The 24,589-nt window shown below is 43.4% G+C and overlaps 1 protein-coding gene across 3 annotated transcripts in view; it reads left to right on the forward strand.

Moving 5' to 3' along the window:
* Elavl4 (ELAV like RNA binding protein 4) overlaps nucleotides 1-24,589 on the forward strand; it is an 83,548-nt gene that overhangs the window by 47,784 nt on the left and 11,175 nt on the right. For all 3 annotated transcript variants that reach the window (XM_038333699.1, XM_038333701.1, XM_038333700.1), the window contains one exon: nucleotides 15,508-15,611. In XM_038333699.1, the coding sequence (XP_038189627.1) occupies nucleotides 15,508-15,611 (104 nt within the window). The remainder of the gene's footprint in view (nucleotides 1-15,507; nucleotides 15,612-24,589) is intronic.

Raw genomic sequence — 24,589 nt, forward strand, 5'->3', positions numbered from 1 at the left:
GGAAGGAAAAGCATGTGATAACCTTTGTCCCTGTTTTCAAGTGTCAGCCAGGAGCCCATCTCTATCCTGCACTTCCTGCCAGCTTCTCCATAGCCCTTTCTCTGGATTTCCAGGGTCTGTGGTGACAGCTGCCAGCTATAATGCAAGACGGGCTATGAATCCTGAAGTCACACACATGGAGGGTTCCTTTACTCCTCTCCTTCCCAGACCCAATTTGGATTGATTCTTTCTTTCTTTCTTTCTTTTTAATGACAAAGTCTGGCAGTAACATGGAAAAGCTGCCTGAATGGAGTCCCTGTTTGTACAGCATCAGATCTCAACAGTGTGACAAGAAAACGGCTCCAAAGCGAGCCTTCCTTGCCTGCTGCCCTTCAGTGAAGTGCTAACTTGAATCTCTGCAGTCCTGTCCCTCCCTACAGTTCTCAAGGTTGAGCACACAGGACTTCATTTAGGATGGCTTCCATCCTTTTGGTGAGGGTTTCCATGGTTCTGACCAGAACTCCAGTCTGGACAACACACAGGAATCGATAATGTCAAAACAAAAACTATTTCACCTACCTTTGCCCCTTCCAGCCTCCCTCCCAGTCAGTGCAGCCTTGCCAATGAGGCAGCCACTACAAGCACAAAGAAGAGCCCTACCTGAGAACTCCACACTGCCGGAACATATTCACATATGCCAAACACTTCCTGCTCAGGATACCAAACAGCACATCAAACCTTCCCAAACTGAAATCAAATTCAGTGACATCCTGCCTTTCCTGCCACACATATACACACACACACACACACACACACACACACCTATTTAATAGATGAGCAGGGACATTGCACAGGTTGCTTTATTCCCCCATCAGACAACCACTTCCTCAATATCCAGTAAAGAAGAAAACTCCCTCCCCTACTTTATTTTGGTAGTACTTGTGGGCTCAGACTCGGGGACGCATCTGAAGGCATTTTACAGCAATAATGAATGCCAGGTTTGGTGGCTTTAGAAGACTGTGAGTGAAAGCCTTAAGTTCCATATCTGAAAACAGCAGGACACATTTTAAGATTAATTTAAAAATTAGACCACTTTAAAGTCTGGAGAAACAGCTTAATGAGTTAAGTACTTGCAAAGACCTGAGTTAACCCCACAGAACCCATGGTTAAAAAAAAAGAAGAAGGCTTGGTAGCATGTTCTTACAAGCCTAACACTGAGGAGGCAGAGACAAGCAGATTCCTGGGGCTCACTAGCCCCCCAGCCTACTGTTCAAGGTTTCAAGCCAGTGAAAGACTCTATCTCAAAAAAAAAGATAGTTCATGAAAATGATGCCCTCATTGTCCTCATACCTCTACATACGTGCACACATATGTACAATGCACACAAGAATATCTACAAACATGTGCTTATGTAAACACACATTCTATGTTTATTTTCTGCTTTTTAAATAATTAGGCCAGTGTGATAAAAGGCTCTCCCAGGTTCTTCTCTAGGATGGGCTGCAGGACTTTCTGAGTATCCAGACATTCTGTGCCTTAGGTGCTTCCATGAAGGGAGTTAAAGACTACTTCCCACCTCACTGAGTGTTGTGAGATTGGATGAGCTGCTAGGATGTTGGCGAGCCGCTGAAGTGATGCCAGTTCAGGATATTACTGTGGTCACTCAGAAGATAGGATGGATGCTGTAAGCAGGGGATTTATGCGGAAAGGCATCGACGCCCTGTGATAAGCCAGCTTTGCTTTCTAGTCTGCCTTCCAGATGTTTTGCTCAGCTATCTACGCACATCTCAGCGAAAGCTGATTAACTCTCTCAGACATCAGTGTCTAACTGTTATTAATGCTTGAGCTGATCAAATTACATTGCCACAGATCCTACTTGTGCTGTTAATATTAGATTTTGGATTCCGGTCTCTAATGAATGATTTTTCCTCCATGCATTGGAAAAATTGGTTAGCTGAGTTCATAAGAAAGTTTAATTAGCAAGCTGTTTGTGAAAATAGCGGCAGTGAGTCATCATTCAAAATGAACTAACGTGTCTCAGCATTGAACTTATTCTTCTCTTCCTTGAGCAGCCACACAGGATCCTTTTGTTTGTCAAGCTGGCACATGCTGCCCACTTGAACTACACCATGTAATAAACTAATAACAAAACCAGCAGATTCCTGAAGCCAGGAGGAAGGGGGTGTAGGGTGTCTGTATTTGTACATGTGTGTCTGCGTCTTCCAGAGGAGTATCGCAGGCTTCCTGGAATCTAGCAGTGTGCTAGGCAGAAGCCTAGCGATGAAGAACTAGACTTCCCGCGGTGCACCCAGTCTTCCTACTCACTAGCTGTGCAACAGGTATCCTCACCCTCTGCTCCTCTGTTTCCTCATTTCTAAAACAGGAACATTCATAGGTTTGTGTATTCACATGGGTAAAATACACAGAAAATCAACTGGCATGTAGTAATATCATTCTTATAGCAATTCTATGAGGTATCATTGTTATCCCTATTTTACATGTAAGAAAATGTGCTCAAAAAAGGTTAGGTAATTTATTCAACTCATGTGTCTTCTAAGTAGCATGGCAAAGTTAAACCATGTACGCTTGACTCCAAAGCCTCTATTTTATCTTCTACAGTAGTCACTTCCCAGGGTCAGATGTCAATCAGAATAGGTTTCCACCCACCATCTCTCCCCATCTGTGTGTGGGTGAAGGAGGGAAGTGTGTGTGTGTGTGTGTGTGTGTGTGTGTGTGTGCAGCTCATTACATTAGAACAAAACCATACCAACATGAAAATGTATCTTTGGATGTCTGATCCCCTCCCCTCTGCACATCTATGCTGTATCTAGCTGGTCTTGGAAGCAAGATTGTATGATGTCCTCTGAGAAACAGGCTCACAGATAGTAGCAAGAGAAAAGAAACCTTGGAAGTACATATCCCTCTTATCTCAGAAACAGTATCTCAGCAATGAGAACCACCTCACAGTAATTACATCCTGAGACACTGATCAGTCCTGTTTAGGAGAATAATGTTCACTCAGGAATCCCATCAAACAGTCTTTCCCAAAACTGTTTAATCTGCAGTGTGCTTCTTAAAAGGGAGTTCTATTAAAAAAAAAAAAAAAAAAAAAAAAAAAAAAAAAAAAAAAAAAAACCACAAAACCCAAACAAACAAACAAACAAAAAAAAACATGAGTTTGGGAAACAAGTGGTGAACCAATCAGAAGGCATCTTTTAACCCCCTTCTCTGCATGTGTGCTAACAGGCATTGTGGGACTTAAGGGAAGAGATGGTAGAATGTGTGGGGGCACCATTGTGTGATAGGTGGGTAAACAAGAGGCCTTGGTGTGCTGGTGGAGTCTCACCTGCTCCTAGGAGGAACAGAAAGTGCTGTCAGATGGATCCTTCTCAACGGGACCAGCGCAGTCCCTTCACACACCACGCATTCTGGAAGGTTGTTGAGCTCTACTGAGCATGCTCTGGGCCTCGTTCAGCCATGGTTATCAGAATGTCATTTCATTTTCCGTTGCCTAAAGATCTGAACCATAAGGAGATATTCACAGCTTGCCATTCTTGCCTGTTCCTAGACGATTCTTCATTTTCATGTCTGCCAGGTGTTTGACTCGGTGTCATGGGGCTGCTCATCCTTTGTTTGGATTGGACATTCTCTGACATTCGTTTCACAAAGTCAAAGGTGACTTTCTTCTCATCCCTACCCAACAGACCTATCTCTGTGCACGTGCTTCTGTCCTTGTGTGTCTCTTGCCTCAGTCACTTACCCTTGCAAGCTAAACATTGTGGTGGTGGCTGTTTTGTAAGACAAATAAACTTTTGTTTCTTTTAAAAATTTGAGGAATCTCTGTCTTTTAAAATATTTGTTGGAGTCAGACTAAACTGTCAGACCATGAAGGTGGGCATCGTGTCTGGTTCTGTCCTGACAATGAACTCTTCCATGGTGAGAATAGGAGAACTTGTCTTCATGTTCATAAGACTGGTCATTACTGGTCCATCTAAGGCCAGAGAAGCTCACCCCTTCCTACATAAAGGACATACTGAATGAGGCTTCCAAGGTCCTGCCCCAGCTAATATTTGATGTCCTGACTTTTCTCTGTAGAGACATTTATCTCATCTCCTTCAGTGAGAACAAAACATTCTTTTTTGTCTGTTCCAAAAGGTTTGTATTCAGTTAATATTTATGAAGCCTTACTTTGTGCCAAGCCCTCTCACATAACCTACCTCATTTAATCTACATTTCAACATGGCATTGGTAGCTTCTGCATGCCCTTTCTAGGGGGGGGGGAAGATTTGAAAAGCATTGTCTTAGTATTGAGTTCATCAATTCTTTTCACCCACAGACACTTCGCCCACAAAGTTTCATTTTGCCCAAAGGCTAATTACAGAGCACACAATTAGTATTAATCTGATAGATTTTTCTGCCTCTTCTTCTTTTGTTGCTAAACCATTGTCTTTAACATCTACAGCACTTCTGGAATCACCTGTTGGTTTGTATCCACTCTGTGTGGAAAGTCTTGTCTATTCGACATCCAGACCTTTGTTTCATGTGAGAATAAACCAGCCAAGAAGTAAGAAGTCTGGATCATTTTTATGGCTAGCTGGGAGTTTGCCAGAATCCTCCTCTTTTTGTTTCGAGCCTATTAAAATATTTTTAAATGTATGACTATTCTTTGCTGTCTTGTAAGAATATTCTGAGCATAATTTAATTTAACGTGGCTTTGATTAAGAATCTTTCATTGCCCCAGGGTCATCAGTCTGAACACTCCTTCTTTTTAGTACAATAAATGCTGAAGGTAAGATAGTTGTCACTGAGGCTCCTATTGTCCTCAGCACATTACCCAGAATATTTTTCCCTTTCAGCCCTTTTTTAACCAAGCACTTGATACTAGCTTTTTATCTTATGAATTTCTATTCTTTCTTGCACAACAGAAGAAAAATAGGACTCAGATTGGTTCAGTTTTTCATTTGTTGAAGTTTATTATTGAAATTTATATTTGAAGAGCTGTCACTTGGAGCAAGTTATTTTATAGGACAAACCAAAGGGAATGAAAAAAGATCTCTTTTGAGAAATGAATCGCTTGGCTTTTCTTATTGTACAATGTGCATTTCTGTCTGGGGAGCTGCTCGAAATGGGTATCTGTGTTCTGTGGGTCCCCGTAGGCATTACAGGAACAGTAGGAGCATCACATTTCACATCTGCATGATACAATCTCTGCAAGCCAGGAGCTCTAGCAAAAGCCACTGGCGGGGCAGTTGGCATTAGATGGACTCATTTGAGGAGCTGGGGCTGGGTGTTGGTGCCCTTGATTTTAAATGGTAGTGATAAGCTTGCATTATAGGGCTATTTTAAGGAGGAGGTAAGGTTAAAAAAAAACAGTTGGTATAGTGAATGGCACTGAAATGATAAATTTTTAGCACTATTCGTTCACTTATTGAATTTATTTATTTAATCTATTAAACAGAAATTTACTAATGGTCTACAATACATCAGGCATTGGCCTTACCAACATTAACAAGCCTGTGTCCTCACCCTTAAGGAACTTTCCAGTCTGTTAAGGAATATATTTGATTCAACAGACAAATATTAAATGCTTACTGTAGGTAAGCATTTACTTATTGTCCTGATGCCACATAATTATAGAGATGACAGCTACTTATGAATCCAGAATGTAGCCTCTGGAAATAACCACAAGTTGGCTTAAGGTAATGTTGAGTACTTTGGGAACTCAGAATAAGGAGGGTTGGGTCTTACATTTTCAACTGTGTTTACAGAAAACAGGCACACTCAAGAGTTCATAGTCCTGAATGACTCTTGACTCTCTGAAAAGGTCTAGGGAGACCTCATATCCACCTCTGAGGATGAATTCAACTTAGAAACAGTAGCGACAGTGCAAGGTGACAACAACCAGCCACCCTGGTGATGTGATGGCTACAAACTTAGTGGGAGGTCTTTCCCCTTGAGGCATAGGTGCTTATACTGTCCCTCCTTCCAGTGTCCTTCTCCACCTGTATCCTGGATGCTTCTCACCAATCTTTTCAAATCAGTCTCATCTCAAATATAACGTCCTCTACAAAATGCTCTCTCCCTCTCGATATTGTTTTGTTTTTTTGAGACAGGGTTTCTCTGTGTAGCTTTGGAGCCTGTCCTGGAACTAGCTCTTACAGACCAGGTTGGCCTTGAACTCACAGTGATTTGTCTGCCTTTACCTCCCCAGTGCTGGGATTAAAGGTGTGCGCCACCCGGCTGCTCAATATTATAACACCAAACCGTACTCAGCTGTCATTGTTAATTCACTGGCCTGGCGTTCCTGCTAAAGTACAGGCCCTGGCTTCTTCTTTGGTCCTCTCTTCCTGCATCTGTAGATTTTAAGATTATTGGGTATGACAGTGTTCACCAAAAATGGTGCTCTATAATCTAGTTTGATCCTGTTTGATACACTCAACAAATATGGGAGATTGGAACTAATAGAAAGAATGAAAACTTGGAGATAGCACTCTAAAGCCAGGTTTCTCGGGCACGTGGTGGTAAGGGCAGATGGTTAGTGTACAAATCAGCAGGCGCTCAAGAACTCAAAGCCAGCAGAGAGTTCCCTGGCTCTAGAGTCAGAAGGACTCCGCGGCTGTTCTCTAGACACATAGCCTGACTTGGGAAAACCTGCTTCAGAGAATTGCAAAGATTTGAGTAATAAAGTGAGTTAAGCAGTTGGCCCCATAGTAGATGTTCAATACATATCCCCTGTTTTCTCCCTTAGGAATCAGGGCAAACTGAAACTATTGTGGGCATTGGGACTAAGATAAATATAACTTAGAACCTTTGATCCTTCTAATAGAAGGGATCTTGAGGGCCAATCTTGCTGACTGTTCTAGCTAAGCTTAGTAAGGGAGAGAGAGGTCCCTGTGTGCACAGTTCTGGTTATTAACACTTTGCAAGACACCCTACATCCTTATAAAATCATTCTGTAAAATTTCTTTATTATCAGGCTAAAGCAAACAGCCCCCTAACTTGCCTCTTCTGCCTGATCTTTGTTCTCTTCTCTGGGGCTACAGCAAGTGCACCCATGGCTTTCCATGACTGCCTTTCAAGTATGAGATACGGGGGTGTCCCTGGAGTCTTTTCTGCAGTGACCTAGATCCACAGGTCTTCGGAGGGTGTCCTACGGGGAACTGGTTCCTGACCTCTCGCCAACTTGCTCCAGCCGTGGGAGAGGCTCCGCTAATCTCCTTTACCCCTTTCTCCTCAGTGTACAGAGACTGAAAGTGGTTAAGAGAAGTAAATACTCGTGACAATCAAAAACACTCGGTCAGACATTCACTGCACAAATGATTCCTGGCTAACCAGCAAAGCCAGGACTCTTTGAGGTCCCAGAGACAGAGATGAATGAGACAGCAGCTTGGTCTCAAGTTACTCCCATTCTAATAGGGAACAGAGATACTCACTAAGTGGTAGTGTAGAGGACTCAGAAGATAGCTCAAATACCAGAGTGCTGACCTTACAAGCACAAGGCACTGAATTTGATCACCAGAAGCAAGGTTTAACACACACACACACACACACACACAGGAAGGGTAGCATACACTTGTAACCCCAGTGCTGGGGAGGCAGAGACAGGTGAACCCTGGGGCTTACTAATGAGCCAGACTGGCCTACTAAGAGTTGCAGGCCAGTGGGAGAGAGACTCTGCCTAAAATACAGATAAATAAGTAATGGATGGCACCTGAGGAGTGACGTGAAGGATTTCACGAGCACGCTCCCGAACGCCTGAGACGTGAGACGTACACAGAAAAGGTGGGGTTTTGCTTTTGTTGCTTTGTTTTGCTTTTGTCTTTTGTTTTGTTTTGTTTTAGGGGTTTTTGTTTGTTTGTTGAGAGGTGGTTTTGAAAGGGAGTGTCAGTCAGAGGGGAAGGCCATTGTGGTTTTACAATGGCTCTGTGAGCAGCAGGAACTTCAGTGCTGGCTCCTGAAATTTTGTCAAATTTTCAGCCATTTGACAAGTGTGATAAGGACTGCCTTCACTCCTATTGTGTCTCCAACACAGAGCCTATTCCTGCTACATGGGTTTCCCTCTGCTTAGAATGTCCTTCCCTCAGACAGACCCGGGTAACGGTCTACCTCTTTTCTCTCCTCACTGTCTTTATGTCCCCTGAGTAGTGAGGCCTTCCCTGACCACCACAATAAATATTTGCAGCCATATGTCCCAGCCCTGCAGTTCCTTGTCTCTGACTTACCTCCTCCCTAGGACTCACTGTCGGCTAACAAACTTTCTGTCTACATGTCTTGGCTGTCTTCCCTGCTCTGGGTCAGAATACAAATTCAATAATGACAGAAACAGGCTTGTTGTTTTCTTCCATGTTTCCAGGGAACATAACTGTACCTGACACAAAGCAGGTGCCCAATAAATGCCTTTGGGATAAGTCTGGGTTTGGAATTCAGTTCTCGAGTTGGGATGTCATTCCTTTCGGGGGTAAACCTTCTCAAATGCTATCCTTTATGCAAAGCTCTTCTGGGTGCCTCTTCCTTCAGGAATTCCTCCCTTCTCTGCTCAGTCAGAATTAGTATCCGGTGTACAGCTTTATTTATTCCAGGATATCATTGGTTCTTAGACTTGCACCTCTTCTCATATAAGGAGCATCCTAAAGCCGGGAACAGCTCAGGGTCCACCCATAGTGTCCAGCTCTTGGCAAAGTGTCCATTCCATGTGAATTTGTGTGCATATTTGCTCCAGTGTAAAAGAGAAGCCCCAGGATCACTCTCCACTTTGGAGGAAGTTAGGGCCTCATGGAGGAGATAATGTCACCTAGACACCAGTGAAAAGTAACACCTATTAGAATGTGCAAGAAGAAAGACACGAAACCTACTAAGTGTCAGCTAGAGGCCAGACACTTTACATGGATTGTCACATATAAAGCTCTTGCTAGCCCCTTGAAGAAAGTAATATTAGTGCTATCTTCAAAATCAGAATACAAAGACATCATCAAAATAAGAATATAAAGTTTGAGGACAAAAAGAAATAGCATATATTAATAAAACTTGAGAATTCTCTCATGGGAGCTTGCCTTCCTTGTCCCCATTTATAAGATGTGTGGTTTTGCCAGAGACCAAGGCAGGGTAAAGTTAATTACACATAGCCACGTGATGGTATTCAAAACTGAGACTGAGACCCACATCTAACCCAGCTTGCCATTGAGTCTCATTCTTCAATGAGCACTTGAACCCCTCAAGGATCACGTGGAGAAGCAGGTGCTGATTCAGGAGCTTTGGGGTGGCACCTGAGGCTCTGCATTCCTCACAGACCCTAGATGATGCCAGTGAGGCTGCTTTGGGGACTGTGCTTGAAGTAGAACAATGCTTGGTCTAAAGCAACTCTGCCAACTGCCGAAAGGAAAGAAATCCTCTGGCTTGTTGGCAAGGCCCCCGGGTTTTCAATAAAGAAGCCAAGCTTCAGGCTGACTAACACTGTGAAATCCCTGAGGACGGAAGGAGGGAGACAGCCCCAGTTTCAGGAGCCCATGGTGCCCCTATCAGCACGAGAGCCCTAGTGAGAGCCAACGTACCCTTCAAGACTTACCAGACACCAGACCCTTCTAGGCACTTGAGCTGAGGTCAGCTGTGTCACTAGAGGGGTCATACAGGACTAGCCCTGACTACCAGCCCCTTGACTTTAAACAGTTTGCTTGGTTGGTTGGTTGGTTGGTTGGTTGGTTGGTTGGTTGGTTGGTTGGTTTTTTAACCACTTCTTAAACCTCGTTTTTCCTTATGTGTACCATGGGCCCGATGATACCCATTTCACATGGGATTAAATGAGGTAACGTGAGTAAGCCATTTAGCACAGTGCCTGGCACCAAGTGTCACTGAATAAATTATAACAGCTATTAGTCCCCATGTTCATATAATCCCTGCAGTGATCCTTTGATTACAGGGATTAGAGGATTATCTCTCTTTCTCCAGACAATGGAACAGGCTGAGAAAGCTTAAATGACTTAGCCAAGGTTATCCAGCAGCCACACGCAGGTTTATACACGCGGTGGCACACACTCTCTGCCTCTCTTTGGGGTATGTTCAGACAGACTCTGGGAACGACATCTCAGAACTGGCAGTGGGGGCATCCTGACTTAGAGTTGAGTGCTGCTAACCTGGTGTGTGAATTATTGCCAAGCAGATGATCTTAAGGTGACCAGGGACTTTATCATGTGCTTTGAACTCCAGGATTTCAGCTTGAGCTAGGAGTTCTGATGATCACAAAAATTCCTTACTCAACTCGGAAGTTTCCGGCAACAGCAACTGCCCATCTGGCCACCCCCTCGGGGGCTCTGCACATGAGAGGAGTCAGTGTGAGGTTTCTGGAGAAGGCTGGTTCTCACAGGGAAAAAGCAAAGTGTGCAAGCTGGCAGTATGGAAATGCTGAGGCTCCTTCAGGCGGCTTTTCTGCTGCTGTTGTTGGTCATGAGGTCAGAAGGATCCTAGGGTCCTGAAGAGCAGGGAATGTCCGGAGAAAACAAGGCATTTTAATGAGCTGTGATTGGACAGCTTCTAGCACTTGAATGCAATAAAAATGTTTAATACAAACTACATAAACAATTTGCTTTTTCTGAAATGAGTCAAGAAAGCCTCAGTTGTTCATAATATCTTTTTTTTTTTTTTTTTTTTTTTGGTTTTTCAAGACAGGTTTTCTCTGCAGCTTTAGAGCCTGTCCTGGAACTAGCTCTTGTAGACCAGGCTGGTCTCGAACTCACAGAGATCCGCCTGCCTCTGCCTCCCGAGTGCTGGGATTAAAGGCGTCATAACATCTTATTTTATGGCAACAGCAAACAGGATTGAGAGCCAAAAGATTGGCAACTTATAGTCCAAGAGCCAAGTTTGGCCACTATCTGTTTTTCTTGATAAAGTTCTATTGGATCACAGCCACTCTTTGTTCAAACAGTGTCTCTGACTGACGCACAATGGCATGATTGTTGTGACAAGGACTGTGACCTACCAAGCCTAAATCGCTCCCTATCTTACCCTACACATTAAAACGAACAAGCAAATGCCTACACAAATCTAAATTGCAATTCAGTTTTGTGATGTTCGGAAAAATTACAATTTTCTCTGACCTTCCATTCCCTCGTTTCTGTAAAATGATGCTTTTCTCTCTTCACATAGAGTGGGTGTGAAAATCAAATGTAATCTAGAGTGGATGGGAGAGCACTTGTACCCTCAGAATCACTGTGGATTTGGGACAACTTCTGTCCTTCACTTGATCCGTGTTTGAGAAGAATGCACTCCACCCAGTGATTTTATAGGTTCCCAATGCCCAGCTTGGATATGTCAGTATCTCCTTCCTCATGAATACAAACTTAAACCCTCAGTTATTTCCTTTTTGCCTCTTCCTCCAAATATACAAATGTGCAGGGTTGGTACAAGTGCACATGGTGATTCTTGTACTGCTTAAACACCTGCCAAGGACCTAATATGTTCAGGGATGTAATCTTTCATACACTAATTCTTGTGAAAAGGAAATGTTTGGTTCCTAGAGGGATAGGTTTGATATAAAACTATACCCAGATAGAAGTGTTTCCTATCATAGTAGGACATAAAACAAAAAACAATATTCTCTCTCCATGTGTGCAAATGCCCATGCTTTATCAAAACAAAGATATTCAGGTTCAGAATCAAGTGAACAGCTTTTTCAAAACAAGAACCTGTTTAAGCCAAAATATATGGAAGTGCTTTAAGCTCTGGCTATTATGCATACAGTTTTCTCTTGAAACTACATTGTGAATTCTAAGTTTCTATCCCAAACTATCTAGAATGCTTCCTACTCATGCATGGTAAGTGGAGATGTTTCCCCCACCAGCTGAACAGGACTGCTTGAAGCTGATCAAATGTGGGCAACAAGGAGCTAGATACTGTAGCCTAAAATTTTAGAGACAGTCTTACTTTCCCACTATCTTGTTTCTTAAATAAAGATAATTTAGTAAATATAAACTGGATGGCTGTTCAACTTGATCAAAATAAACATTTGATATTCTGTTCTTAAAATATTGTTGCTCTATCATTATGCCCAAATCTTGTTACCAATGATAAAGAGAAAAGATGTCACTGTTTGAAAAAGGAGAAAAAAAGAAAATGACTGTTATCTATGGATTACAGATACATGCACATACTCCAGGCCCCAGGCTGTGTCCCCTGAGCCCTCGCAGCATGGCAGCTCTCACAATCCCCATGCAAAAAGCACTGGCATTCTTTATGAATGTATTCCATCTTTATTTGTCCATGTGCACTTACAATACAGAACTGCTGAACCAAAACCCACCACTAATGTGTGGTCACCAAATTCTTGCTCATTTTAATCTCCCCAACTTTTAAAATAGATTCTTTTTCAAAAAAAAAAAATGTAGCTTGGGTTTTTTATAATTTATGCTCTGGGACTTAATCTTCTCCAGGGCATTTATAAAAGGGAATGCTTGGATCCACGAAGCATTTCTATTAGACATAGCTGGACTCCTGTGATGCTGGGAGGCATATGTGAAGAAAGCCTGTTCATGAACTAGGCTAACCGCAGGCAGCTTCATTGTGCAGCCGAGTTACCTCCTATCTTCCAGTTCACAGGCAAAGTTCCTCCATCTCTGGCCTCTTCTTCAATGCGGCGTTTCAGAGTTTGCAGTTGATTTTATATCAAGGAGAATCTTCCTTTGTGAAGCTACATTGTGCCGGGTTTTGGTTTTCCCTGGAGAATTTTTATTCTTGATGCTGAATGAAGTCTCTAAACCTGGGACGGGGATGATAGCACAATAGTGCTAATTATAGTCAGGAGCCAGGGAGATTGTCTATTGGGAAATGATATACAGGCTGCTGGGTTGATGTCACACATCTTGCTGGACTGATTTCCTTTTACTCACTTGACCTTCAGAACCTCCTGGGACCTGGGCCTGAGTTTTCCTTCCTCCAGAAGCAAGTTCTAAAACAGATAAGTCTAGAGTGCAAAAATTGTGCTCACTATTCCCTGTCTTGATACCCATTAATATGTGAGAGATTTTACAAAGAAACATCATATAATGGGAGCACACATATATTTCATCACCTTGAAGAATACAGAAATTTTTCAGGGTGAGTCAGGTCTACTATTAGCAGTTCACCAGTGAATGTTTCCTTTCTATTTTTTCATATTCTATTTTAATCATATATAAATTATATTAGGCTAGAAAATGACCTATTCAACCTGTTTCCTAGGTTTGTCATAGACATAATTGCTTTAAAGATGTCCTTTAGAAACAGTTCAACTTAGTGCTTGACTAGTTTTTTTTAAATGATTATAGGAATATTATATATGCAAGATAAATATGACTGAGATATTTGCATGATGAAAATAGATTTAATTAGTTGGATTTCGTTAGACTTGATGAGGTGGAGACAAATTTAGGATAAATTATATTTTAAACCAATGAAATTAGTCTCTTGTATTTTTGTATTTGCAAAATAGAGTTTCTGGGAATATGTGGCAGGGTCTTGTAATACCCATAGCACACTCTCTTCTTCTCCCTCTCCCTCTCTTTCTCAACACATACACACACACACACACACACACACAACACACATACACTACACATACAACATACACACACATGTCACACACAAACACGCACACACACATACACCACACACACAGCATACACACACACACATACCACACACAAACACGCACACACACATACACCACACACACAACATACACACACACATATACCACACACAAACACGCACACACACATACACCACACACACAACATACACACACACATATACCACACAAACACACACACACACACACACACACATACACACACACACACCAAACTTACAGGATAAACTGAAATGAGAAGGGTCACAGTAGCTGAAGTGTGCCCATGCCTCACGCTCTCTCCTCCCTCTTAGGAAGTCACTAACCCTAGTTGATGGCAGGCCTGCTTGCCTGCCTGCAAAGTTTGTCTCTGTCTTTCCTGCTCTTCAGAAACAAAGGAATGTCCTAATGGAAGACGTTGCCTTTAGGATTTCCATTTGAGGAGCAAATGTCACTGAGTTTCCTCTCTGTTCTCTTTGCTTCTGTCCTATAACGATAAAATAGATACCCATTTTCTGATCCAGAACTCGACTTGTTTTCCCAGGTTCCCTCCTACAACCAACACAAACACAGACATTTACCAGCAAACAGAAGCTGTTGGAAACATTTTTTTGGCTGCTGAAATGGGCTCCTGTCACCGGGATGTGGCAGGCTTTTTGCTGTGTTATCTCCCAGCCTTGGCCCCAGTAGGCTAAAGAGAGCGTTATGTAATCGGTCTTCCCTGACGTGTGACGTCCTGTCATTTTCCTCCCCTTTGGCTCTGCTGCCGCCCACAAATCAATAACATTGCCTGAGAAGTTCGAGCTGGTTCTGCAGCCACCACAAGCTCTGTATTTCTTAAAGGGTATGTCAGAGAATGTAAAGTTTCCTAATGATATTTCTGGCTGATGACACATGGCAGAGCTGATGGACTATTTATAATCAGTGGCACGATTGCAAGTACATTATTTTTATTTCACTTAGGGGGGAGCCCTGTCACTTGCTACCTCTTTGTAGACAACTTGATATCATCTCTACCTAAAGGAGCTACATCTTCCTCGCGGAGTGCATTGGTGCTTTACCCTTTGTGTTAGGAGCGCCTCGGTTCTTTCTGGTAGAAACCCTTCCCCTTCTTTTTTTCATTGTTCTTTGGCTCCGGGGATGATGAGGGCAAAGAACGGTTTGTAGCAACTGCTCTAAATTCTGGCCATGCTTGCATGTTTCACTAAAAATGTCACCAGTTCTCACGGCCCAGGTCCTTCTGCACCTCTGAGTGTGGGTGTGGCAGGCATGACCAAGGCAATAGACACAGCTACTGAGTCCACCACGTGTCCCAATTTTACAGGACTAAGCAGAATACAGCCGTCCTTTGTTGAGCACCTACTATGGTCTAGGCATTGTCCTTAGTAGGCATTTTATGTACATTACCTCACCAAACTCTCTCAAAAATCTGCCTGAGGTAAGTGCTATTATCTCCAGAGAAGAGATCTGGAGGAAATGGAGGGTAAATGACTTCTCTCAAAAGTGACCCCATTGATAAGGGAAAGTCCCAAGACTCTGAGCAGATGTCTTTTAACAAACTGTGCATGCAGTCCTTCTATTCCCTGATACTGTCTTTTCCTAATTACGTTGCCACTTGTGTATATCAGGTGGGGTATTCAAGGGTGTTTACTGTTTTTAGTTTGGATGATGAGAGCTCCTGTGAGTTCAGAGCCCATAGCCAGGAAGAAAATCTGTGGAACTGGAAGCCTCTCATCCTAGGGTGAGCCCCAATGACAAGGGCTCACAGGCCAAAGGAGGGTTTTACATGACAGTGGGAAAGTGTTGCTTCTGCAAAAATATTGAGCTCTCTTTCTCTCTCTCTTTTTCTCTCTCTCTCTTTCTCCCTCCCTCTCTCCCCCTCTCTCTTTCTGTCTGTCTGTCTCCCTATCTCTCTTTTTTTAATATTTCCACAGGACAGAGTTTAGGGTATGGATTTGTTAACTATATTGATCCAAAGGACGCAGAGAAAGCCATCAACACTTTAAATGGACTCAGACTCCAGACCAAAACCATAAAGGTAAGAGGCGATGCACCAGCTTCTGATTGAGAAGGTCCTGGTGAAATTTTAGTCTGTGGGTCTAGTAAGTTCAGGTTATGTGGGAGACAGAAGTGGTATTCTTTATTTACTCAAAGAACATTTACTGTCCACTTTGCTTAGTAAGCGACATGAGCCATTACAAAATAGAGGGTGAATCATGGAGGGGAGGGACCAGGAGCTGTAACATCTCTAATCCAGAAGGCAGATTGGGGTCTGGGATTCACGGCCCCACAAAGAAAGAAGACCTGCCATCCTGACTCCGCACAAATGATCACAAGCAAGCAGAAGAAACTGAGGCAGGTAAACTGTCCCAGGTATGAATAGTGTGGCCTAAGTTGAGATGGTGCTGATGAGGATGGGAAGTGTGCAGGACTACGTCAGGAGATCTTATGTGCAGCTGGGCTTTTATGTATGAATGATCAGGAACCTTGGAGAATGGGACACAGAAAGTCAACTGTAAATAAGCACAATACCATCAGAAGAGCAGCTACGATTAGATTGATGAAAATATAGTTAAAAAACAACAAAAATAGCAATCCAACAGCCTAGAAATAATTAGGTGAGCAGATAACAGCTCAAAAATCATTGCTTTAAATACAAAAGGTTATCAGTAACATAGAGGCTACTTCTCCGAGTAGAGGGTTTCTGGGGCTGGACTGCAGCCTCTCACCTTAGACTTCTTGTATGGCTCCTTTGACAGGACACTGCCTGCCTTGGGCATCCAGTGGCGGTCTCTTGGATGACACTGCGTGCTCCTCAGCTTCCCTTCCCCTTCTTTCCCCCACTTCCAGGCAGCATCCTGTTTAGGGGCAGCTGCCAGCCGATTAATGAGTCCCATCCTTCATAGCCTATTAAACGGCAGGGAGGTGTCTCCTGGGCGCTCTTATCCTCACGGCAGCAAGTCTGACACAAACTAGGACAAAAGAGAAGCCTCTCCCAGAATGGAATTCTATAGATGGCACAGCTCTCCGCATCCGAAAACACAAAAACAGAACCTTTTAGTTCAGCAAAACTACTTCTCTGACATCCGGGCTAAGCAAAGAGACTAGCTGTATAAGATAGTCTTGGCTGGAAGGAAGTGAGAACAGCAGCAGAACCTTTCTCTTCGGGGACACTTCAGGTGATTACTTTCCTTTTTAAGCAGATTTAGTTTTGCAATTGTGTTTAGATTATTTCTTAAAAGTTATTGCTTTCTCTGATCTCCTACAGTCTGTAGTACACAAAGACCCCGAAATAAACCTGATTTAGGCTGCCTCTGACATGGCTTAGCATCAGTTCCTAAGAATTCTCTAGGGGGGGAATAAAAGTTGTTTAATTACGGCATAGTCCTTGGAGAACCAGGAAGATTAATTTCTTTCAAAGAAAAAAAAACACACATATTTTCATACTCTAAGTCGAGGAAAGTGTTCCTGTCACTTGATTCTGATGAGGCCTTGTCACATTGAGAGCTGTTTGTGGGCCTGATTGATTCTGTGTGTGTGTGTGTGTGTGTGTGTGTGTGTGTGTGTGTGTGTGTGTGCGCGTGCGCGCGCGCGTTATCCAGTTCAACATTAGAATGTCAGATGTTTATTTTTCCCTTGGCGGACACGCTGACCTTGAACTGAGAAAGGTACTTTTCTTTCCTCTCTGGTTTCCTTAAAACCCAAACCCTTTTCCCATGGCTTGGGATCAAATCACCAACCATCAGCCTGCCTTTTATTTTTTCAAAGTCTTTCATAAGATCCCTGCAGTTTCCCCCAAAGACTGATTGGGCCCAGCGTTTCTAGTCTCAGAATGGTTCCATGGTCCATCATACCGTCAGATGCTTTATCTAAATGGATCTTGGAGACAAGGAACATTGATTATTTTCTTTCTGTGACGAGCTGATGTACTTCCTTTCCTTATCTCTATCCCCTTCTCTGTTCTCCCACCCAGCCCAGGCTCCCCCTGCATCAAAATGCTGCTAACACATTTGCACCCAGCGGAAATGTGGGCTTCTGAGACACTGTAGGATTCAAAATGCATGATGCCACTGCTGAATCAATAATTTCCATTCTCTACTATGGATGAAAATTTAATGTGCAAACCTAGGGATTTCAGCCCTTTCATTAAAGCAGTTTATTTGCCATACTAAAAATTAAGTTTGAGTGATAGGTTCCTTTATTAACTTTTCTTCCCTTTCCTAAAGGGACACAGTGTTTAAGGTAAAAATCATATTAAAGGGAGGGGAAAAAAAGCAAATCCTTTTCATGTGCTGTTAATAGTCTCATCATTTATTAATTTCTTAAAATTGCTTTTTATGCCTTTCAGGCCACTGTTTACTTCTTCTACTTCAGTTTGCTTTGATGAGTGACATGAGATTTATCTCTTTACTCATGACTCCCATGAAGGAATAGACAACTTGTCTATCTGGAGAAAAACAAACAACAACAAAAACAACAAACCACACATATCTATGGGAGCATGCATTACAGGGATCTTGGGACCATCTAGTACAAGTTGACAAACTTGGTCAAGTGTGTGCTTGGACAAGGATGTCACATATCTGATAGCACAGAAAACACATCAGTTTAAGTGTGATAGACAAACACATTAGTGGCAGAAAATGAAGAACGAACCCCTACATTAATGATTAACTGCTAGATTCAAGGATAGTTTCAGAGATAGGAGTTAGTGGAGGGCAAAGAGGGCAGCTATCCCTGATGATGGTGATGATGTTGATGATGGTGATGATAATGGTGATGATGATTATGTTGATGGTGGTGGTGATGATGATGGTGGTGATGATGGTGGTGATGGTGATGATGATGATGGTGATGATGATGATGATGGTGGTGATGATGTTGGTGGTGGTGATGATGATGATGGTGATGATGATGATGATGGTGATGATGATGATGGATGATGATGGTGATGATTATGTTGATGATGATGATGATGATGATGGTGATGATGATGATGGTGATGATGATGGTGATGATGGTGATGATGTTGGTGGTGGTGATGATGATGATGATGACGGATGATGATGATGGATGATGATGGTGATGATTATGTTGATGGTGATGATGATGATGGTGATGATGATGATGGTGATGATGATGGTGATGGTGATGATGATGATGGATGATGATGGTGATTCTGAAGGTGTTTAATTCAGATCTTCAGTTGTCTAATAGGAACTAAAGCTAGATTTCTTTTATGTCAGATCTCTGAATTTTCAGAGTCCATAAACAAAAACAAAGAAAGAATTATGAAGCGAAACCAAACACAATGTAATAGTTGACCTTTGTAAGTCAGTTTTAACCTCTGTGCCTGAGATTTAAATATGGCACCATTGCTTTTGCCAGATATCAGTGAACGTCCCGTTACCTGCTACTAGTGGGAGGTATTCACAAAAAATGCTTTCCTATCAACCAAATCTATTGTCCTTTTATTAAGGAGGCTGTAAGAGGACCATATGAACACTGAGGGCATGTGAACAGCAAGGCCAGACCTCTGGCAGAGAAAGGGCAGGCATGGTTACACCTTCAGTGAGTAGCTACAAATGGGGACTCCAGAGGAATTGTTCTTTAGATAGATTTCTTTCAAGGGAGAAGATTCTGCCTGGAGACCAGGCTTCAAGAGGTGAAGTCCCCTGCCTATAGCCACACAGCTGTGAGTTTAGCATGTGTAAACATGAGCTGGAGGGGAAATGACAATAAACAGCAGTAATGCTAGCTTGTTGTTGTTGACGTTGTGCCCAATAGGAACGCTTGTTACCATTTAATCTTTGAACTATCCCAGAGTCAAGTGCTTTACACACGTCATCGTTGCTGTTTCTAAAAATAGCCCAGTATGAAGGTGCTATTATCTCCTTTATGCTAATGAGGAAACTGAGGCCCAAAGAAGTTCAGGAGACAGACCTAGGCTCACACAGTGGGTAAATGACAGCAGAAGTATTTTTTAAAAGCTTTAAAAATAATTCTCTGGCAGTGGGTCCTTAGTGTTGGAATGTCAAACTGCCTGTTTGCCTAGCAGCATGTGAGCCTTGGGAGGGTGTGTGGGTAGGTATTTTGGCTCTGCCCACACAAGGGTTAATTCCCTGGCATGGTAAGAAGATATAAAAGGCAAATAAATCTTCATACATTGACTTATGGTCCAGAACATTGGTCATTAACTTCAAGACACACTGGACTTAGACTTCTCAAGACCTTGCTTTCTGGGCTCTAAGGCCTTCCATTTAACTGAGCTATGATGGCATTGACCTGGAAGTTCTCCAATCCAGGTGTTTCATGGGGCCATGGAGTAGTGTGGAGAATGCGCTTGCCACAGGGGAGCTGATTTGCCTCACTTAGTGCTTGGGGTGCTAATTGTTAGTTTTTCTAGTGTCTCTGAGAACACTGAGAGAACAGGCTTTGGGTTCTTGGAAATGATTTCCTGGTACCCCTTGACAACTGATGCCTATCTTAGCCAACTCGAAAAGAGCAGCTTCTGAATTTACACAGTCGCCTCAGCCTCTCACGGAGAAATGCTCAGTTAAATCCGCTCACCTCTGCGTCAGCTCCTTGTCGCGTTAATTAAGAACAAACAGAGTTGGGGCTGGGTGTCATGGCAATTCCAGCATCAGGAGACTGAGGCAGAGAGATTATTATGAGTTCAAGGTAAGCCTGGGCTTCATAGCCAAGTGGAAGGAGCACAAAGAGAAGGGAAAGAAAGGAAGAACCCTCAAAACAGAAGTAATCCAAGCAGGTTTGTTTGGACTGATCGTTGAGTCACCTGAGAAGCATTGGTAAAACAGTCTAACTGGGATTTGAAGGCTTGGCGTCACTTCTGCTAAACCTTTCAGTGATGGAGCTCCTCTTCAGGCTTTAATCTAAGTGTGAGAAGCGGCATTAGAGAGGTGTTCACTGCTTGCTCTGTCCCTGAAGGTTCACTCCTGGCAAGGGCAGTGGTGATGGGCACTTAGCTATGCAAGCTGCAGTGAGGTAATTGAGGGATCACAGGCTTCAGGGGTTCCCGTTGGCTGTTAGAGGGGAGATAGTGGGCTTTGGAGTAAGTGGGAGTCAGTCTGGTAAAATAAGTTGCAGGATGGTCCTCTGTTGATAGTGTGCCTTGTGGAGTGTTTAGCCTCAAACCAGCGTTTTGCAGGGGGCTCTGGTAGGTTTTATTAGTCTTAGAATTTGGTTGGGTTTTTTTTTTGGTGGGGGGAGCATGTTTTTACTGCATAATATGGAATGTGTGTGTATGCATATGGTATATGTGTGTATCTGTATTTGGGGTTTTTCTTCATTGAATTATATAATTATAAGTGACTTTGTGACTTTTTCTAATAATTACATGAAGCCTTTTTCAAATGATAAAAGTACAACTTGATATAATAAAACCTTTCCAGAGCACAGCTCTTGTGCAAACTAGGGTGTGAGCATCTCAGCACCAGGTTGTAGATTAAGAGGGTTGCCTCTGCCACTCTGAGTGAACCCCTATGGGCTGGCACTGTCAGATAGAGGTGGGAAACAAGAAAGGCACCTTATCACTAGGCAGCAGCCCAGGTCTTCAGAGAACCCGACTAGGAAAGAGGCTGCTGGATAGAGCTCTTCAGAGGGACCTTCCCTTCTCCTCTCGGGAGGAAGTGGGCTGGTTATTCTGCCTCTCCTGTAAGGATGCTGCCGAAGGATCTCAACATTTTCTCTTTGTTCCCCTAATCGCCCTAGCAGTGCCTCTGGGGGATCTCTCCACACTTGAGCTTAGCAGGATCCCTTTCACTCTGCCCGCTTCTCTCCCTTGCCAGGGGTCACAGGCAATGGTGCTTCCTCCCTCCCCACTTCCTCCGCTATCCACCTGCCTCACTAAAGGCTTCCATTCCGCTGAGGCATCTTTTCTTTGCACTCGGCATAAGCAATTATTTCTCCTATCACGGCTCTTAATGCTTCCCGGAGAGTTAGCAGATCATTTTTTGCTGACGGATATCACCCCACCCAGAAATAATAGCCTGCCTGCCTCTATCTTGTTAATAATAAAAATGCATCGCTATCCCATCATGGCTGCATCTCTGAGGGTGCAGGGACCCTGTGCTGTCAAGGTCAGCAAGGACACTGGGGCCACTGAATCCCCAAGGAAAGAGCCAGGGATAGGCCAGTGAAACTGGAGATGCCCAGTTGTACCAGTTGTACTAGCTGCCACCCCCTCTCTAGTGGGAGAATGCATTTGCTGCTCTGATTGCAGTGCCCTGTCAACTTTCTTTGAGTGAATTATTTCAAATGCATACAGATATAGAGGGTTGGAAATAGAAACAGCTCTGCCTTCTCAGCCCACTGAACTTGATATGATCCCAGCATCTTGAAGGTCATTCTCAGTGTTCTGGGTCTGGATTACAAAAGAAAACAGAACAGGTACAAGTTGGGGGCACACTCAAGTTTTCAGAAGTGTTTGGGTGAAATTCAAGGACATTCGCAAGATTTAAAGAAGCCAGTGGTGTGATGTGAGTGCCTCAAAGAAAATCACACAAACGAGAGTGCACTTGTTCAAGCACACATACACACACACACACACATACACACACACACACACAGAGGGGGGAGGGAGGGAGAGAGGGAGAGAGGCAGAGAGGAAGAGAGAGAGCCGTTGGGATTATTTCTCCACATTAGCGGAAACACTGGACCTCTCTTGCCCAAGTCCACCTGATATCTTGTGTCCCGTTTTCATCTCGCTGTGCTAGAGTCCTGGCATTCAGATGCTCTTAAGAGGTGAATGGCAAAGATGAGAAGACAACTGTGCATCCATATATCTCCTCTGTAATGGCTGCTGGTCCATCCTCCTGGAAAGAAAATTCTGCAGTGAGGCTAAGGCATTGCTTCAACCTTACATCTAAAATAGCTGGGAAGAAAACCTATATAGCTATCAGTACAGGATAGGCCTTGAATAGGAAAGAGGCCCTTCATCATCGGAGCCATTCAAATGGAACCTGTCCGGATAATGTTCTGGCATGAATTCTGACTAGATGAACCTGTATGTCCTCCTAGCTCTAAGATGCTACAAGCTTGCATTGTTTCCGGGGCCTGAAACTGCTCAGTTCAATGTCATCGCCACTAGCTCCATGGATAATTTGAGTTAATTAAATAAAACTTTAGCTCCTTTGTCACATTCAGACTGTTTGAAGTGTGTAGTAGCTATGTGTAGCTAGTAGTGACCATCAAACATGATGGGTATCAAATGTTTTGCTGATCCCAGAAAGTTCTGTGAGATGATGCTAGGACATCTGTGACCTTGAGGATAGAAGAGTCAGCTCTGCATAGTAATCATGAGGCTCAGGGCAAGTCAACTTGTCTGCTAAAGACCGTAGAGCACCCAGCCCTCCTTCCCTTTCCCTTCTTGTCCATTCAAAAGAACTCTTTGTTAAGCTCTGTTGTAAAATTGTATTGATGACCTTCGGGAGCTCACTTTCCTTCTTCAAACGTACGTCCTCTTTGGAGGTGCTTCTTCCCAGATCTAATAGTCTAATAAAATATTATGGCATGGCTGTTCCAATTTGGTACCCTCCCAAGAAGAGTAACAGTTTGTGCCAAGAACATGGCTTTTATTTCACTCTCCCGATTGGTGTGGCCTAGTGGAAAGATCCCAGAACTTTGAGTCATAGCCGAGTTTGTCTTAGTTCAAACGACCTTGGCAAAGTACTTGATCTCATTGCACCAGAGTCTATCATCTGGAAAATGGCAATACTGATTTTTCATATGTAGGAAATCATGGCTTTCAGCACTTCCAGGGATAAAAATAAGAAGAGCCATCCCTAAGGTCAATGACAAATGCGGGGGAGTTGGGGAATAGGACCCTTCCTCTATCCTCCCATTTTGGGGTGCATTAAAAGAGAGTAAATCTGACTCTCACTAAGGCACACAGACAACAGAGTTAGGAGCCCTGGATTTACAGGGAGTAGTGTAGAGTTTCAAGACAGCTGTAACACTCCTACCCGTCTTCCATGAAGCGGGAGGCAGGAATTGCAATTTGGTGGGAAGGAATGTGGCTCCTGTCTGGCATCTGCTCTTCCCCTAACCACAACAAGATCTGTCTCCCACATCTCCCCTCTCAGAGGCTGTAGTCAGACAGAGAGAGCCCTGTATTGAGTATGCGCCTTCAACAGTCTGGTAGATTTTCTCGGTTGTGTGGCCTAGCCTTTTACAGACCAGCCTGGTAAATTTTTTAAAAGGAGTTCCAAGACGCATGAATCCATCATCACAACTCCCCTAAGAAGACATCTGCCCTACTGTGTGTCAGATATGCTTATGGTACCTTTAAGTCCTGACTCCATGGTCCGTCCTTTCCATTTGAGTCAACCCCTGGGAAAATATATGAAATCCATTCACTAAAGTGAATTATACAGTTAGTTTCAGTTGAGCCTCTGCCCTAGTAAAGCTTTGAAACTAGATGTGAAAGTAAGTGTGCTGAGTTGGGCATGATGTGCACCCTGGTGGGGCAGGTCAGGCTTTAGGTAGGGTATGATAGCTGCGGCCACTGAGATAGACACTTCCGGAAGCATTCAAGGAAAGAATAGCCGTGTACACCTGGGCTTCATGGAGTACGTGGCTAGGCCTAGAAGGGCAATCAGGAATTCATTTTGCCATGAGGATAAATACACAGCAAGAACAAAGGCATGGAGTTAGAAACCTTCCATACACATGCAGAAACCTGCGACTGAAGGGAAGCGTAGCGTGTATGCAGAGGTCAGCAGGAGATGGGAGGCTGGGCCAGATGCCAGGGCCAGATGCTCTGAATGCCTCGGGAAAGGGTTTGGACTTCATCACAAGGTGCTTAAGACACCTTGGAGAGTTCTGAATGGGGAAAGGTGTGATGAGATCAAACTGCATCCGAGAGGCCACCATCTATCCCCAGTATTCTTTAAGAATAACATTATGGGGTGGCAGGTGCAGAGAGGACCATAAAGAATGGAGCCGCAAAGGCAGACACATGTCCTGTTTATGAGGAGGGCTGCACCCACAGGCACA

This window comes from Arvicola amphibius, chromosome 6 (assembly GCF_903992535.2).
Source record: "Arvicola amphibius chromosome 6, mArvAmp1.2, whole genome shotgun sequence".
NCBI lineage: Eukaryota > Metazoa > Chordata > Mammalia > Rodentia > Cricetidae > Arvicola > Arvicola amphibius.